General features: G+C 40.9%; 1 protein-coding gene across 7 annotated transcripts in view; it reads left to right on the top strand.

Moving 5' to 3' along the window:
- The window catches only part of LOC140738627 (uncharacterized), a 231818-nt gene that overhangs the window by 200218 nt on the left and 15907 nt on the right, over positions 1 to 15693 (top strand). For 6 of the 7 annotated variants that reach the window (XM_073066212.1, XM_073066208.1, XM_073066209.1 and 3 more), the window contains 4 exons: positions 4669 to 4712; positions 4809 to 4890; positions 9767 to 9910; positions 11774 to 11869. In XM_073066212.1, coding sequence (XP_072922313.1) covers positions 4669 to 4712; positions 4809 to 4890; positions 9767 to 9910; positions 11774 to 11869 — 366 coding nt within the window. The remainder of the gene's footprint in view (positions 1 to 4668; positions 4713 to 4808; positions 4891 to 9766; positions 9911 to 11773; positions 11870 to 15693) is intronic. The other variant, XM_073066214.1, reaches the window with a different exon arrangement.

Here is a 15693-nt window from a genome sequence, read left to right as displayed (position 1 = left end):
TTAGGATAGAGTTAAATTGGGGATTGTTGGGGGTTGCTGTCTGGAAGACCCTACTCTTCACTGTACCTCAATAAATAAGCAGGCCAATGTCAAGCAGGCTCTGGAAGAACTGAGCAATGTAATCCACAGGCATGAAACAGAACATCCTAATGCCTACCCCATCATTTTCTGGTATTTTAACCAGGCTAACTTGGTGAAGTCTCTAAATAATGATTATCAACAAATCACTTGTAGTGCTAGAGGAACCAACACACTGGACCACTGCAACACGTACAAAAAGGTGGAGGAACTCAGCAGGTCGGGCAGCATCCGTGGAAACGAACAGTCAATGTTTTGGGCAGAGACCCTTCATCAGGACTGAAGAGGGAGGGGGCAGGGGCCCTATAAAGAAGGTGGGGGGAGGGTGGGAAGGAGAAGGCTGGTAGGTGCCAGGTGAAAAACCAGTAAGGGGAAAGAATAAGGGAAGGGGGAGGGAAAGCAGGGAGGGGATAGGTAGGAAAGGTGAAGAAGGAATGTAAGGGGAAAGCACTATGTGTAGTAGAAGAAGGCAGAATCATGAGAGACTTGATAGGCAGCTGGAGGAGGAGGCAGAGTGAAACTGAGATGGGGAGGGAGGGGGAGGGAATTACCAGAAGTTGGAGAATTCAGCTGGAGACTTGGCATGAACATTGAATTCTCCAACTTCGGATAATTCCCTCCCCCCATCCCAGTTTCACTCTGCCTCCTCCTCCAGCTGCCTATCACCTCTCTCATGATTCTGCCTTCCTCTACTACACATAGTACTTTCCCCTTACATTCCTTCTTCACCTTTCCTGCCTATCCCCTCCCTGCTTCCCCTCCTCCACCCCTTGATCTTTCCCCTTACTGGTTTTTCATGGCATGGGGAGATGATTGAATTGAAGTAAGATGCAGAGAGTTGTAAAATTTGTCAGATTCATCATGGGTACTAGCCTCCATAGTATCCAAGACATTTTCAAGGAGCGGTGCCTCAAAAAGGTGGTGTCTATCATGAAGGACCCCCAATACCCAGGGCATGCCCTCTTATTGTTACCATCAGGAAGGAGGTATGCAAACCTGAAAGCACACACTCAACGATTCAGGAACAGTTCCTTCCCCTCTGTCACCTGATTTCTAAATAATAATAGAAGCCATGAACACTAACCCTATTTTATTTTATTTCTGTTTTTGCACTACTTATTTAACTTTTTAATATACATATGTACACTTAATATATATATTTATCACGTATTGCATTATACTGCTGCCATTAAGTTCACAATTTTAAAAACATTTGCCGGGGATATTAAATCGGATTCTGATTTTCACCACGGTGGCGCCATCTCTAGGCCTTCAGCAGAGTAACATCTTCTTAAGAAATAATCTGAGCCTGAACATAAATTGTCCCATTCATTCAGGAAATACATTCACTAACCCTAAACGCCCAACAAAGGAAGGTATTTGAAGAGATTGTGTACTAAAATGGGCAGCATAGTGGGATTACCTCAGTGATCCAGCAACCTGGGTTTAGCTGCTGTCTGTGTGGAGTTTGCATGTTCTTCCTATGACTGTATGGGTTTCCGTTGGGTGCTCTGGCTTCCTCCCACACCCCAGAAACATGCTGATAGGCTAAATGCCCCTGATGTGGTAGGTGGCAGAAGAATCATGGGAAGTTGGTGGGCATTGAGACAATAGGTTAGAGAGATGGGTGGGTCAGAGGGACTGATGGGTAGGCTCTGAGACCTGGCATGGACCTAATGGGGCAAAAGGCCTTTTTCTGTTTTGTAAGAACAAATGTGAAAGCAATGTAGCAGGTATTCACTACCATTGAGAACCTTTGGTTTGGTTAAAAGAACATAAGAAATAGGAGCAGGAACCTTCAGCCACACTTGAGCCCACTCTGCCTTTCAATATGATAATAGCTGATCTAGTCTTGGCCTCAACCCCACTTTCTTGTTCTTTCTTTTTATACTCCTTAACTTTTTCATAGTTTCAATGCTTGTCTACTTCATATATTCAGCGAGTCTGTAAATTCAGCTATTCAGGGTAAAGACTTCCAAAGAGTCACAAAAGAAATTTCTCTTCACCCCTATCTAAAAGGGGTGGCCCTTATTCTAAAACTCCACCCCCAGTGCTAGAAACTTCTTCTCAGCACCCACCCTGGCAGCTCCTTCAGAATCTCATATCCATAAAATCACCCTATTAACTCCAATGAATATAAGCTCAGCTTTTCTTCATATGTCAAAAACCTGCTTGCCAGGAATCAGCCTAGTGAACTTTCTCAGCACTGTCTCTAATGCAAACACATCCTTCCTGAAATAAGCAGACCAAAACAGTACACAGTATTCCAGGTGGCAACAACACCGAGTTCCTGTAAGGCTGCATAAAGCCATCTCTATTTTTACATTTCATTCCCACTACAATGAGGGTCTTCTTTCCCGTTTGTTGCACCTGCTGATTGACCTCCTGTGATTCATATACTAGGAACCCCAGATATCTTTGTATCAGCACGTTCTGGAGACTCAATTTATTTAAGGAATAATGTATTTATTCAATCAAGCCCCTAAAGTGAATAACCTTGCATTTTCCCACCTTTTACTCCGCCTGTAAACTTCTTGTCCAATAACCTGTCCTAAACCCCTTTGCAGGTTCTTTGTGTCTGCCTCACAACTTGATAAGCCAGCTAATTTTGAACTGCCAGCAAATCTTTCTGCAATATCTCAGGCCCTTCATCCAAGTCTTCATTATAAGACTGGAAGACCATAAGAAATAGGAGCAGGATTAAGCTATTTGACCCATCGAGTCTGCTCCTCCATTTCATCATGGCTGATCCATTTTTCATCTCAGACTCAATCTCCCCATATCCCTTCATGCCCTCACCAATCATAATTATACATAGCTGAGTCCCCGCTGAGTCAATCCAAAAATGACCCATTTATCCTGATCTACTATATTCTGTCAGTTAGTCACTTCCCTGTGCAATTTATAATCCCTAAATGTGCACTTGCCTTGTGCAGTTAGTTTTAATGTTGCACATTATCTAATAGATTCTGAATTCCAAGTTCACTCCTCATATTTGTTTCCCTTTATCCGTGCTGCCTGTTAAAGCCTCAAAGAACTCTAATAAATTTGTCAATTGTGATCTCGCTTTCATGAAACCATATTGATTTTGCTTGACTGTCTTACTATTTTCTAAATGTACTGCTTTTACCTCCTTAATAGCAATTCCCAGGGACTGATGTCAGGCTAACTGATCTATAGTTTCCTGCTTCCATCTCTTTCCTTTCTCAAATATTGATGTTCTATCATCATTTTCCAGTCATCTGGAACCTGGGCAGAATCTAGAAAACCTTGGTATTGTAGATTCAAGGCATATTCTATCTCTGCAGCCAGTTCCTGTGATGTAAGAAATAAAAACACAATAAACAAGCAAGCAAATCCAAGGTTATTAGATATTCTGTCCTTTTTTTCCCTGGGGTGCATGTAACCACAAAGGTCACAAGTGCATGCTAACTGTGATGCTATAGCGTTGCAAACTGCAGCAAGAAACAAACAAGGTCAAAAGGGAATTCATGAAAAAAATCATTTATTTAAATGACCTCTCACAGCAAAACATTATTAAAAACAACATTCAACCATTACACAAACTGATGCAATATAGAGAAAATCCAACCCAAAAGTGGACGCATTTCTACAAAGACTTGGGCGTCTCGGTGACTTTGAGTAGCGATCTAAGTTGGTGGAAGGTTGAAGAGTAGAGATTCCTTTATCGGGGTAAGTTTGCCCATTTGGTAACAGTAGGGCAGAACTTTAGCTAACGACAGTGGGGGGAAAAGGTAGTGAAGATGGGCTGATTAACAGTGAGGGGTTATACTTGATCCCAGCATGAGATCAAGGCAAAAGTATAGCACCATAATGGCATTCCCTGTGCACACTTTCACTCTAACTCCTTTATGGGAATCTGTGAACAGTGATGTTATGCTACTGGAATTGATGAGTTAGAGTGTAATTCAACATCCATGCATATTGGAATTAATAGAATAACATTCCATCAAACAAAATACTCCATCAGGTACACCAAGCTGTGAAACTTCTCTCAGCCTGCATTTTTGACATTTTAGCATGCCAACAGCAGACAGTTAATTCAATCCTTTATGATGTATTTTAGTTTGCAGCTTCAAAAGTCAAAGGCATTGAAATTATATATTATGGAAATTGATAAGAAGATACAATACTTCATTACTCTAAAAAAATGTTTTAGTGCTGAGGAAACTGTTTAGTGGTTTTGCTCCAATTACCCCCAGATCCACTATTGAATTGACTTTAATTCTTACATCCTTCACATACACGAGGAGTAAAAATCTTTATGTTACACCTCCGTCTAAATATGGACTCTTTAAGAGGTGTCCTACTTTTGGTGGTTTGGGGGGAGGTACAATGTGCACCTTATCGTTGGAAAGGTTCTCCAAATACATTGGCACAAAGTGGATATGGAAGCTTTGGGTAAACAATTCCTCTATATGCTTTCTGTTTGATTTCTTGCTGGATCTGATCAGGTGTGAGTTTGTTATGGACAATGCAGTGCCTTTTGTCTGTGAATTAATTCTCAGCTGTTCTGTTTTACAACTCGTGGTGAATATGTTAAACTACTTTTCTTTATTTTAATTTCAGATTGGCGAAAGGGCAGACTTTTTGAATAAATCAGCAAAAAAGAGGTAAAGCATTTATCAGCTCCCTTTTAACGATATATTTTTTAATGGAGTTGTTTCTTACTTCGGTGAAAATCACTGTCAACTTTGTTGTATCTGCAGCACAACCACCAAGGTTGCACGCCCTCTACTGGGTGTCTCCAAGATTGACAGTAAATTGGAGCAGTACACCAGTGCAATTGAGGTGAGTGCTCAGCACAGTTATCTGATGTTATTACAGGTTGAGTTCTCCTTATCAGAAATGCCTGGGACTAGAGGTGCATTGGATTTTGGAATACATAATGAGATAGTCTGAGATTGCCATCATTTCCTATTATGAGTATATGTGCTACCTGTAAGCAGTCTTTGTCTTACACTTGTTCATCAAACATATGTACTAACAATAAAAATAATTACATACCATTAATATAATGAAAATATAATATGGGCAAGGTAACAGAAGCAGCATAGCAGCTGTTGAACAACAACAAACAACGGCAGTTTCCATTTATGATGCCTTGCTTTGATTAAGAGATTACAATACACTATTTGTATTTTCCTTTTTTTTAGGTTTTATGTAAGGTATAAGAACAATCATCATTGTAGGCTTGTTCTGGTCTTAGATCCTCATCAGCGACAGTCTTCGCAAACTCATCAATGAATCTCTCTGCTGCTTCGTGATAGACAGAAGCTTTATCTTTAAATTTTTTTAGATCTTTAAAAATTCAATGCTGTGCCTTTTCTTAAATTTCTTCAACCAGCCTGCAGAATATTCACAATTATCTTTCATTTCCAGTTCATCATGATACAACTTTGCTTGCTGGATGATCAGCATATCATTAAACGGCATATGTTCACTCCGACACTGACGAATCCACTCTTTCTATACATGACCAAGATCTTTATTTTTCACTTCATGTGGTGTTTTTCTATTTTTCATTAACTTCTGTTCATTACGCATGTGTGTTTACTTCTAAAAACTGTTTGTGGTGCACAGAGATCTGCTCATCGCCTGGGAACCTTCCCAGTGCCATGTAGAATTTTCCATTTGTGGCAGCATGTCGGAACTCAAAAAAATTTTGGATTTGAGAGGTTTTCAGATTTTGGAATTTCAGATAAGGGAATTTCAGAATTTCAGATAACCTGTACCAATTTTCCTTAACAGGAAGTTTTGGGGATTTGAAAAAATTTAAACATTCAGAAGAATTTCTCAAGACATGACAATGAAGCGTCGTGGCCCAAAACGTTGACTCTTTATTCCTCTGCATAAATGCTGCCTGACCTGCTGAATTCCTCCAACGTGTGTGTGTGTGTGTGTGTGTGCGTGTGTGTGTGTGTGTGTGTGTGTGTGTGTGTATATTGAGGATCAGTAAATGCCTTGAGCTACCTTGAAACAATGTTCTCCTCATGGTGCTAGATTGGGAGCTCCAGGAATTAAGCCATATTGATAATAAATGTTATATATTTCCAAGTGGATAGCCATGGTGTTAAAACCATGAGACGTAGGAACAGAATTAGGCCATTCAGCCCATCAAGTTTGTTCCACCATTCAATCATTTATTATCCCTCTTAGCCACATTGCCCTGCCTCTCCTTCTTTGATACCCTTACTAATCAAGAACCTGTCAACTTCTGCTTTAAATATACGGTGCAGCAGGTATTATTGTTACTTCCCAGCTCCACAACTTGGGTTCACTCCTGACCCTGGGTGCTGTCTGAGGCTTGTGTTTTCTTCCTGTGACCATGAGTGCTTCCAGTTCCCAAAGACTTGTGGAAGAGTGGAGCAGCTTGTACTGTTTTTCCCCTAGTGTAGCTGGCTGGCAACAGAATTGGGAGAGTTGAAGAGAAGGCAAAAGTGAATATTTTACAGGAAAATATGCAGGACAATGGAGTTGTTCTGAAGAGCCAACATAGACACCCCACGTCTGGAACTGCAGAGAAGGCTTGACCCAAATGCAGAGCAACACAGATGACTTAAGAATAAACAATATTTTACTAATAAGCTGCAAAACAACAAGCCACAAGGGGGCCACAAAATAGTGAAAACGGATACTTAACAGGGGAACTGAAGGCTAGGAACAACTGGCTGAGGCTGACTGATTCATATGAGTGAGCAAGAATTGGGGATCTGGGCTGGGTTTAAATAGGCTGCAGGTGATGATTTAGAAATGAGTGGGAGGTGATTCCTGTTAGCTGGATGGAGACTGGGAGGTGCCTGCCTGACACTCCATAGGCTGAATGGCTAGGTTCTATCCTGACCCTAGGTGCTGTTTGGAGTTTGTGGATTATATTGATTTATTTATCTACCCAGAAGTTAATCCTGAACTGTTAACCACAATTCAAAACTCCCTCATCATGTCAGAATGAGTAAGCACACTAAAACCCTTTGGATATGTGTGATATTTCTTAGCAAAATCTGGGAGATATATTAACAGAACCCATGAAATCTTTCATACCAGGAATTTTATCCCAGCTGGCTTAGTAAGAATAGATACATATGGGTAAATTATTTACAGCTATTAAATCTGATTTGTAGACATTTAACATGAACCTTTTTTTCAAATTCACTATGTTTGTTAGGAAATGCGACTTGGAGAGGATGCTGGTGTTCCCCTTCACCTCTGCTCTTTGAGCACCTTGGTGATGGAAGTCCCAAAGTTCAGATTCAGATTCATTTACAAACAAGAGAAAGTCTGCAGGCTCTGCAAGTCCAAGCAACGCACACAAAATGCTGAGCAAACAAAGCAGCATCTAGGGGGAAAAAAGTATAGTCGACGTTTCGATAAAAGAGATAGAGGGCTGGAGAAGGGGGAGCCTGATAGGAGAGGACAAAAGGCTGTGAAAGAAAGAAAAGGGGGAAGGAATACCAGAGGGAGGTGATGGGCAGGTAAGGAGATGAGGTGAGAGAGGGAAAAGGGCATGAGGAATGGTGGGGGGTGGTGGTGGAGCATTTCTGGAAATTTGAGAAATTGATGTTCATGCCATCAGGTTGGAGGCTAGCCAGACAGAATACAAGATGTTGTTCCTCCAACCCGAGTGTGGCCTCTCGCAACAGTAGAGGAGTCCATGGATTAACCTGTTGAATGGGAAGTGGAATTAAAATGGGTGGCCACTGGGAGCTTCCACTTCTTCGGCAGATGGAGCGTAGATGCTTGGTGAAGCAGTTTCCCAATCTACACTGGGTCTCACCAATATACAAGAGGCCATATTGGGAGCACTGGACAGAGTATATGACCCCAACAGACTCACAGGTGAAGTGTCACCTCACATGCAAGGACTGTTTAGGGTGCTGAATGGTAGTGTGGGAGGAGATGTTGGGGCAAGTGTAGCACTTGTTCCGCTTGCAAGGATAAGTGGCAGGAGGGAGATCAGTGGGGAGGGAGTCGTGTAGGGAGCAATCCCCGTGGAAAGCAAAAAGCAGGGCTGGGGGAGGAAAGGATGTGCTTGATGGTGGGATCCCGTTGGAGGTGGCGGACATTTCCGAGAATTATGTGCTGGATGTGGAGGCTGGTGAGGTGGTAGGTGAGGACAAGAGGAACCCTATCCCTGGTAGGGTGGCGGGAGGATGTGATAGGTGCAGACGTGTGAAATGGAAGAGATGTGGTTGAGAGTAGCATTGATGATGGAGGAAGGGAAGCCCCTTTCTTTGAAAAAGGAGGACATCTCCTTCATTCTGGAATGAAAAGTCTCATCTTGAGAGCAGGTATGGCAGAGATGGAGGAACTGAGAGAAGGGGGTGGTGTTCTTACAAGTAACAGGGCAGGAAGCCTCTCCAGCCCTGTATCTCTTTCACCAATCAACTTCCTAGCTATTTACTTCATCCCCCCCCCCCTCCCAGTTTCACCTATCACCTTGTGCTTCTCTCTCACATCCTCCCACCTTTTAAATCTACTCCTCATCTTTTTTCCTCCAGTCCTGCTGAAGAGTGTCGGCCCAAAACACTGACTGGACTTTTTCCATCGATGCTGCCTGGCCTGCTGAGTTCCTCCAGCATTTTGAGTGTGTTGTTTGGATTTGTGTGCTTATCACATATATATTGAAACATGCAATGAAATGTGTTACTCGCGTTAACAATCAACACAGCCTAAGGATGGGCAGCCCGCAAATGTCGCCACACACCATGGTGACATTTGTTTCCACAAACTGCTGTATCTTGCTAACACGCTTCACATAATTTCTATATCATCAAGAAAATACTCCCATATTGTTAAGTCAAAATCTCAACCTCCTATCTTCCTGAATGTATCAGTTAAGAGGAAATAGGTGATACAAAACATCACTTGTTAGTTCTCATTAAATAATTATGGGAACAGCATTATTTTGAATAATGACTTTCAGAATTAGTTTACTGTCAAGGGTTCTGACAATTGAGAAAGGAATATTGTAAGATCATGTACTGGCAGAGAGTAGCACAAATGAGGTTACAAAGCTGTTACTGCAATAAAATCCACAGACACAAACCAGCTTTGCTGATGGAAAGTGCAACTATAGCAGTATGTCCTCATTACCCAAACTCAGAGATTAGGCTGTGGCCCACAGCTTAATCTTAGGCATTAACAATCAAAGATTCAAGGATTTGCTTTACTCGTCGCATGTATAGCTAAACATACAGTGAAAAGAGTCTTTTGCATCAATAACGGTCTGAATATGTGCTTGAAGGGCAGCACACAAGAGCACACCCACAACTTACTAACCCTAACCTCTACACCGTTGGAATGTGGGAGGAAAGCAGAGAACCTTGAGAAAACCCACAGGGAGACCGTGCAAACTCCTTACAGACAGCGGCAGGAAATGAACCCCGATCACTGGCACTGTAATAGTGTTATGCTACCATTCCACATCGTGAATCAGTAGCTTTGTGCTCAAGAGTACATTAACCTCACTTACACTCAGTCTCACTCATTAGTAGAACTAATTTTCAAATCAATTGCAAAAAATACCTCCTTGAATTGATAAGTATTTAATCATTTCTGAAGCTGACAATGTTTTCCCTATTGAAATTGTATTTTGATGCTGCTACTTTGTGCATTTGCATAGCCAGTTTGCTTTGAGAGGATACTGACCACTTTAGTCTCCTTGTAGGTCGCCAAGACAACCAAGGGAGGCAAGACTTCAGCCTCAGATCTCCCACTGACAGCTGAAGGGGTGCGGAACATAAAGAGCATGTGGGAAACTGGTGATGTCTATAGTTCTACTTCCCCAACTAATAAGGGTACACCCAACAAGGTAAGGTATCTCCATGAGGTCCTCCTGCCTTCCTAAGGTCAACCTGAAATAGAATGTAGGTATGTCTACGGCATGACACAACATCAAGTCAGTGTGCTGACACTAGCATAAAACTGCTCACAGGTTTACTGCACTGCTATTTTTGTTCTTGATATGGTTTGTATCCTTTGTTTTCTTAAACTCTTTTTCCCATGGGTATGTTTTGACACACAGTTCTGAACATGAGGAGAGCGAACTTGCATCTCAAGACTGTGCAGACGGTCTTCTTTACCTCTTTGACAAATTCAGGTTAATTAACATTTTCTTTGGGTTGAATAAAATCTCCATTGCTTTACAACTGGTAACAGGGAAAAATTTAAAGATAATATTCTGCCACTTTTTCAATATTAATTTTAGTGATAAATTGGGCCCAACCGCTTGTGTCAAATGGATCAAAAGATGTCAAGATGCTTTGTGTGAAAAACGCCTCTGGGTTAAAGAGTTAAACATTCAAAGTATGCTTGATGTCACGGCGTCATTTTTCATTTTAAAAATCTTTTCATTGTATTGGGCATAATAGATGGTCATTCTCTCTGATTGAACCAAAACAGATTTGCCCACTGCTGTGAAATAGAGAAAATCCAAAAATGCCTCCACCACAACTTAAAAAGAATTATTATGGTTTGATACTGCTTGAAATACCCAGGAGTTAATCCTAAACTGTTAACTACAAGTTAAAAACCCCCCCCGTAGTGTCAGAATTAGAAAACACACTTAAACACTTCAAACGCCTGTGAAATTTCTAAGCAGGAGCCTTTGATCTGGGAGGCATATTTACAGGACCCTGTGAAATCTTTCACCATAGAACCTTAACCCAGCAAGTTTAGTAAGCGTCTATGATAGAAAGGTAAACTCTTTGCAGATATTACATCTATAGATATTTAATATGAAATGTTTTTGAAGATTTGCTCCTATATTTTAACAGGAATAAATAAATGTAACAATGTGGAATGCAGAATGATGCTTCATAGAGGAAAGTGATAGAAGAATCTCACTCCCTATCTTTTCCATTTATGCCTCCGTGTTTATCCCCAACCTTTTTCAAATATTTATCTAGTTCCATTTTGAAAATTCAATTAAATTTTCTCATGAGGCAGTGTACTTGAGATGATATGTACACATTGTGCTTGAGACTGAAACAAACTAGTACTCAACTCCAAAGTATTGAAAGTGAAATTGTTTCGGGGCAGTTCCTAAACATGTTATATGCCGATGCCTTTGATGACAGCAATTCGCTGCATAAGAAACTGCTTTTGTATTTTACCTTTAATTCTTTTGCAAATTTTCTAAGCCCCTTACAATGTTGCTGCAATTAAGTTTAAGTACTGGGGAATATCTCCTGAGGTGGCTTTCCATTCTTGGTGTCCAGAATTGTGTATAGTATGTTCGGCTACTTTCAAGACACTGTGCTTGGCTTCTTCTAGTATAACCAGCAGAGGTTCAGGCTGGGCAACAATACAGAACTAGGAATTGAATTATACGCTAGATTGTTTCAAAGGGCAAGGCAGCTAACATTCTGAAAACACCCCCAAGACAATTTCACACTTATATTTGAATAGTCTCCAATTTTTTTATTATTAAATCCTTAGCAATGGCATCCCTTGTATGAAGTACATTATACAACACCTTTTTTTTTGCTTGAAAAAGAAATTTATCAGTCCTTAATGTGTTCTGAATCTTAATTACAGAGAGTACTTCAGGAAAACCACTTTGGTGAAATTATTTTTTTAACGATATGTTGTGGTGGCAAGCTTTTAGATCTGACTGGAACTTGCATGCAATCACAAAAAGCTTCACAGATTCTGTTTGTGGCTGTCCTTGTAGGAAGTAGCGGGTCTGAAAGTTGGCGTTGCCGGTCGCATCAACCAGTGGCTCACCAAAACTCCTGAAACAAACAAATCACCTGCATCCAAACCCTCAGTAAGTTGCCCACCTCTTCCCTGCCTTTCTCTCATCTCAGGGCCACCTGCTCAGGGACAATTCTGGACCATTAGTGTTGAACTGGGACTCTACTTACAAGGATGCTGTCCGGACCTGAGTTATATGGAAAGGTTAAATCAGATCATCAAATTTGCAGATGACACCAAGATTGGAGGTGTAGAAGGCAGTATGGAAGGCTATCAAAGCTTGGAGCGGGATCTGGACTAGCTGGAAAAATGGACTGAAAAATGGCAGATGGAATATAATGCAGGCAGGTGTGAGGTATTACACTTTGGGAGGACAAACCAAGGTAGGACTTACATGGCGAGCGGTAGGGTACTGAGAAGTGTGCTAGAACAGAGGGATCTGGGAATATAGATCCATAATTCTTTGAAAGTGGTATCACAGGTGAACAGGGTCATAAAGAAAGCTTTTGGCACATTGTCCTTCAAAAACCGAAATATTTGAGTTATGAAGTTGAGACACTATGTTGAAGCTGTATAAAATGTCGGTGAGGCCTAAATTTGAGTATTATATGCAGTTTTGATCACCTACCTACAAGAAATATGACAATAAGATTGAAAGAGTGCAAGGAAATTTTACAAGGATGTTGCTAGGATTTGAGGACCTGAGGTATAGGGAAAGATTTAATTGGTTAGGACTTTATTTCTTAAAGTGTAGAGGAATGAAGGAAGATCTGATACAGGTACACAAAATTATGAGGGTTGCAGGCAGGGTATATGAAAGAAGGCTTTTTTTAAAAATCAAAATTGAGTGAGACTAGAATTAGAGGTCATAGGTTAAGGGTGAAAGATGAAATGTTTAAGGGGAAAATGAGGGGGAATTTCTTCAGTCAGAGGGTGGTGAGAGTGTGGAATAAGCTGCCAGCAGAAGTGGAAGATATGGGTTTGATTGCAACTCTTAAGCGAAATTTGGATAGACGCATGGATGAGAGGGGTATGGAAGGCTATGATCGGAATGCGGGTCAATGGACTAGGCAGATTAATTGTTCAGCACAGACTAGATGGGCTGAATAGCCTGTTTCTATGTTCTCGTGTTCTGTGACTCTAAGTAGCATATGCTGAACATTGCACTCAGGTTTTTTCAAAGACCAACTGATCCTAAAGTCTGAGTCAAATTGTGATGATCAGAGCAGAGGTGCATAATGTGATCAGAGCTTTTAGTAAGTCTGCCTGCCAGAAGTGAGCACTGGCAACATGTCTGCAAATGTGCATGTGTACTCATTTCCACCCTAATTAATTTGGAATGGTAGCATGAATTGGTTAAGTTGGGAAAATAAAAGATAGACTAAAATGGAGAAATTTCTAGCTCTAAAATTCAATGTCTGATAGATGGCTTCACCTTGATGAAACTGTAATATCATAGAAGTTTATATTCTTTCCACATTAGTTAAAGAAATGTTTTTAATCTATATCTATAGCATCAGTTACAAAGAGGCTCTTCATCATTATATATTTTTCCAAAATACTTAACTGGATATGAAACAGAATCTTCTGATGAAAGATGCAGTTTATATTAACATTCACATTTCACTTGCTGCATTGGAAGTTAGATGCGTATTGTTGCATTTTTCTTCAATAATTGAAGTCACACTTCAGAATAAAAAGTAATTTGTTCTTAATTGAATGTTTAATTTACACTCTACCAGTACTGCTTTTATTCATGCCGGATGCCGGACAGGTAGAAGATTGTGGACTTTCTTCTCTTTTGAAGTTTGACCAGAAAGAGCTATACTAATCTTTCATTAGAGTATTGAGAGAATTCTGCACAGCTCCTCCAAAAATATGAAGATATTATTCTGATTTTACTCCCAGATCTGTGCTTTTAAAAATGCATTTTCACAGACAGAAGTAAAAGCTTTCATTACAGATGATTTTGCTCTGAAAATTTGACTGGAATGGAGCCTGTCTCATTTTCTAATGTGATTTAGTTGCTTTCCATGATGCCATCACACCATGGGAAACAGTACTGAGGCTGTGAGGGACAAGAGATTCTGAAGATGCTAGAAATCTGGAGCAATACACACAAAGTACTGGAGGAATTCAGCAGGCCAGGCAGCATTTATGGAGGAAAACAAACAGTCAACATTTCAGCATGAGACTCAGCCCTGATGAAGAGTCTTGGTGCAGAATGTCAACTGTTTATTTCCCTCCATAGATGATGTCTGACTTGATGAGTTCCTGCAGCATTTTGCATGTGTTGCTTAAGATTTGGAGGAGCTTGGTGGGGGGGGGGGGGGTCTGTGGCCTGAAGGAATAAAAGACAGGTTTTGCTTAGTGTCATAATAACCTACTTACATACTTACTGCCCGTTACACCAGCTGGCGTTTAGGGCAGGAATGAAGGTCCATCGCTGTCCTTGTCTATCGTTATACCATCGCACACAACCGTAGAAGGATTCTTCATTGCTCATCCAAAACAGTTTGTTTGACCAGTCGGGGTTGTTAGCCCTGAGCTGAACCCATGAACCTGAAGGACCGGTTGACCACTCTTAGTCTGGCCTCTATGCCCTTTGACCTGTTTGGCATGGGTGACCCTACCAACAGCCAAAGCACAAAGCCCTGACTCCAGCCAGCATAGCTCTCTGAGCAATTGAGACACACAAGCCTCCAAATCCTATGATAAGGTTGTGGTCTCTTGGAGGATAATAAACTGATCCTAACCCTAATCCAGGATCCAGGAACTATTTGCATTGAAATTCCCTGGAACTGCATCTGTTTAAGGGCAGGAAACTCTCAGCAGGTCAGGTGAGAGAAGCAATGACTTCTCAATAGAACTGCAAACTGTTAAAGAAATAAATGAAATGTCGAAAAGGATGGGTGAGATGAAAGGAAAGGACAGAAAAAATTATCTGTGGTATTGTGCTTAATGAGTAGGTTTGTGAGAGAGCATCTGAAGTAGCAACACCATTATTGGTGTTGGATGAGTTGTTTATTCAGTGTTTTCCAAACACCAAAATGTAAAATTGACAGACACAATTACAATTAAAAAATTTAGTATGGGGTTCATAAACCAGAAATAAAATCAAAGCACTTTGGATCTCCTTTTCCTCCCTCAGTTGTACTTTTTCACAAGGTACCGGCTGTATTAACCAAACCTATTGGCCTATGGCACTGAATTTTTGACAGAGGTCAAATCCTAGTTCTGAAACTGAAGTAGAACAGCAAGAGCCTTTCTTTTACAGCTTGGTCACATAAAAGAGATGGGAGGTGTGAAGAAAGAGGGGCGGAAGAGAACTAAAGGGTCTGTAATGGGTGGGAGCAAGAAGATGGAGTAAGGCAAGGCAAATGGAGATGGCAAGAGAATAATAATGGAAACAAAAGGAGATGTACAGTAAAAGGGAAAAGCAGAATCATTATTTGAGGCAACTTGGACCAGACATTGCAACACAATGCCCTAATGAACCAATTGAAAGATAATCTGCTGTTGCTCAAACTTGCAGTGAATTTTATTGGATTGATATAGGAGGCCAAGGACAGAGAGGTCAGTGTAAATATGATGCAGAATCAATGGGAAAGAGGTGTATTTACACATGAAACAGGTATCTTACATGGAGCCTGAGCCAGCTATATGTGACCTCCCCAGTGCAGACTAGGCAACATGAGCAGCAAAGACAATCTAATGAATTGGAAGCAGTAAAGATTGTTTTAATGGAAAGATTGTTTGAACCCTGCTCAGCATGAAGTGAAGAGGTAAAAGAGCAGGAGTTTCCAAGGGAAGGGGAGAGAATGAACCAAAAATAGGAAACACTGAAAAGAGTGGGGAGGGAAAGATGTATTTGTGGATGGTATTGCATTGGAGGTT

Source organism: Hemitrygon akajei, chromosome 14 (genome assembly GCF_048418815.1).
Source record: "Hemitrygon akajei chromosome 14, sHemAka1.3, whole genome shotgun sequence".
NCBI lineage: Eukaryota > Metazoa > Chordata > Chondrichthyes > Myliobatiformes > Dasyatidae > Hemitrygon > Hemitrygon akajei.
The sequence above is the reverse complement of the archived record's forward strand: the minus strand, read 5'-3'. Positions and strand labels throughout refer to the sequence as shown.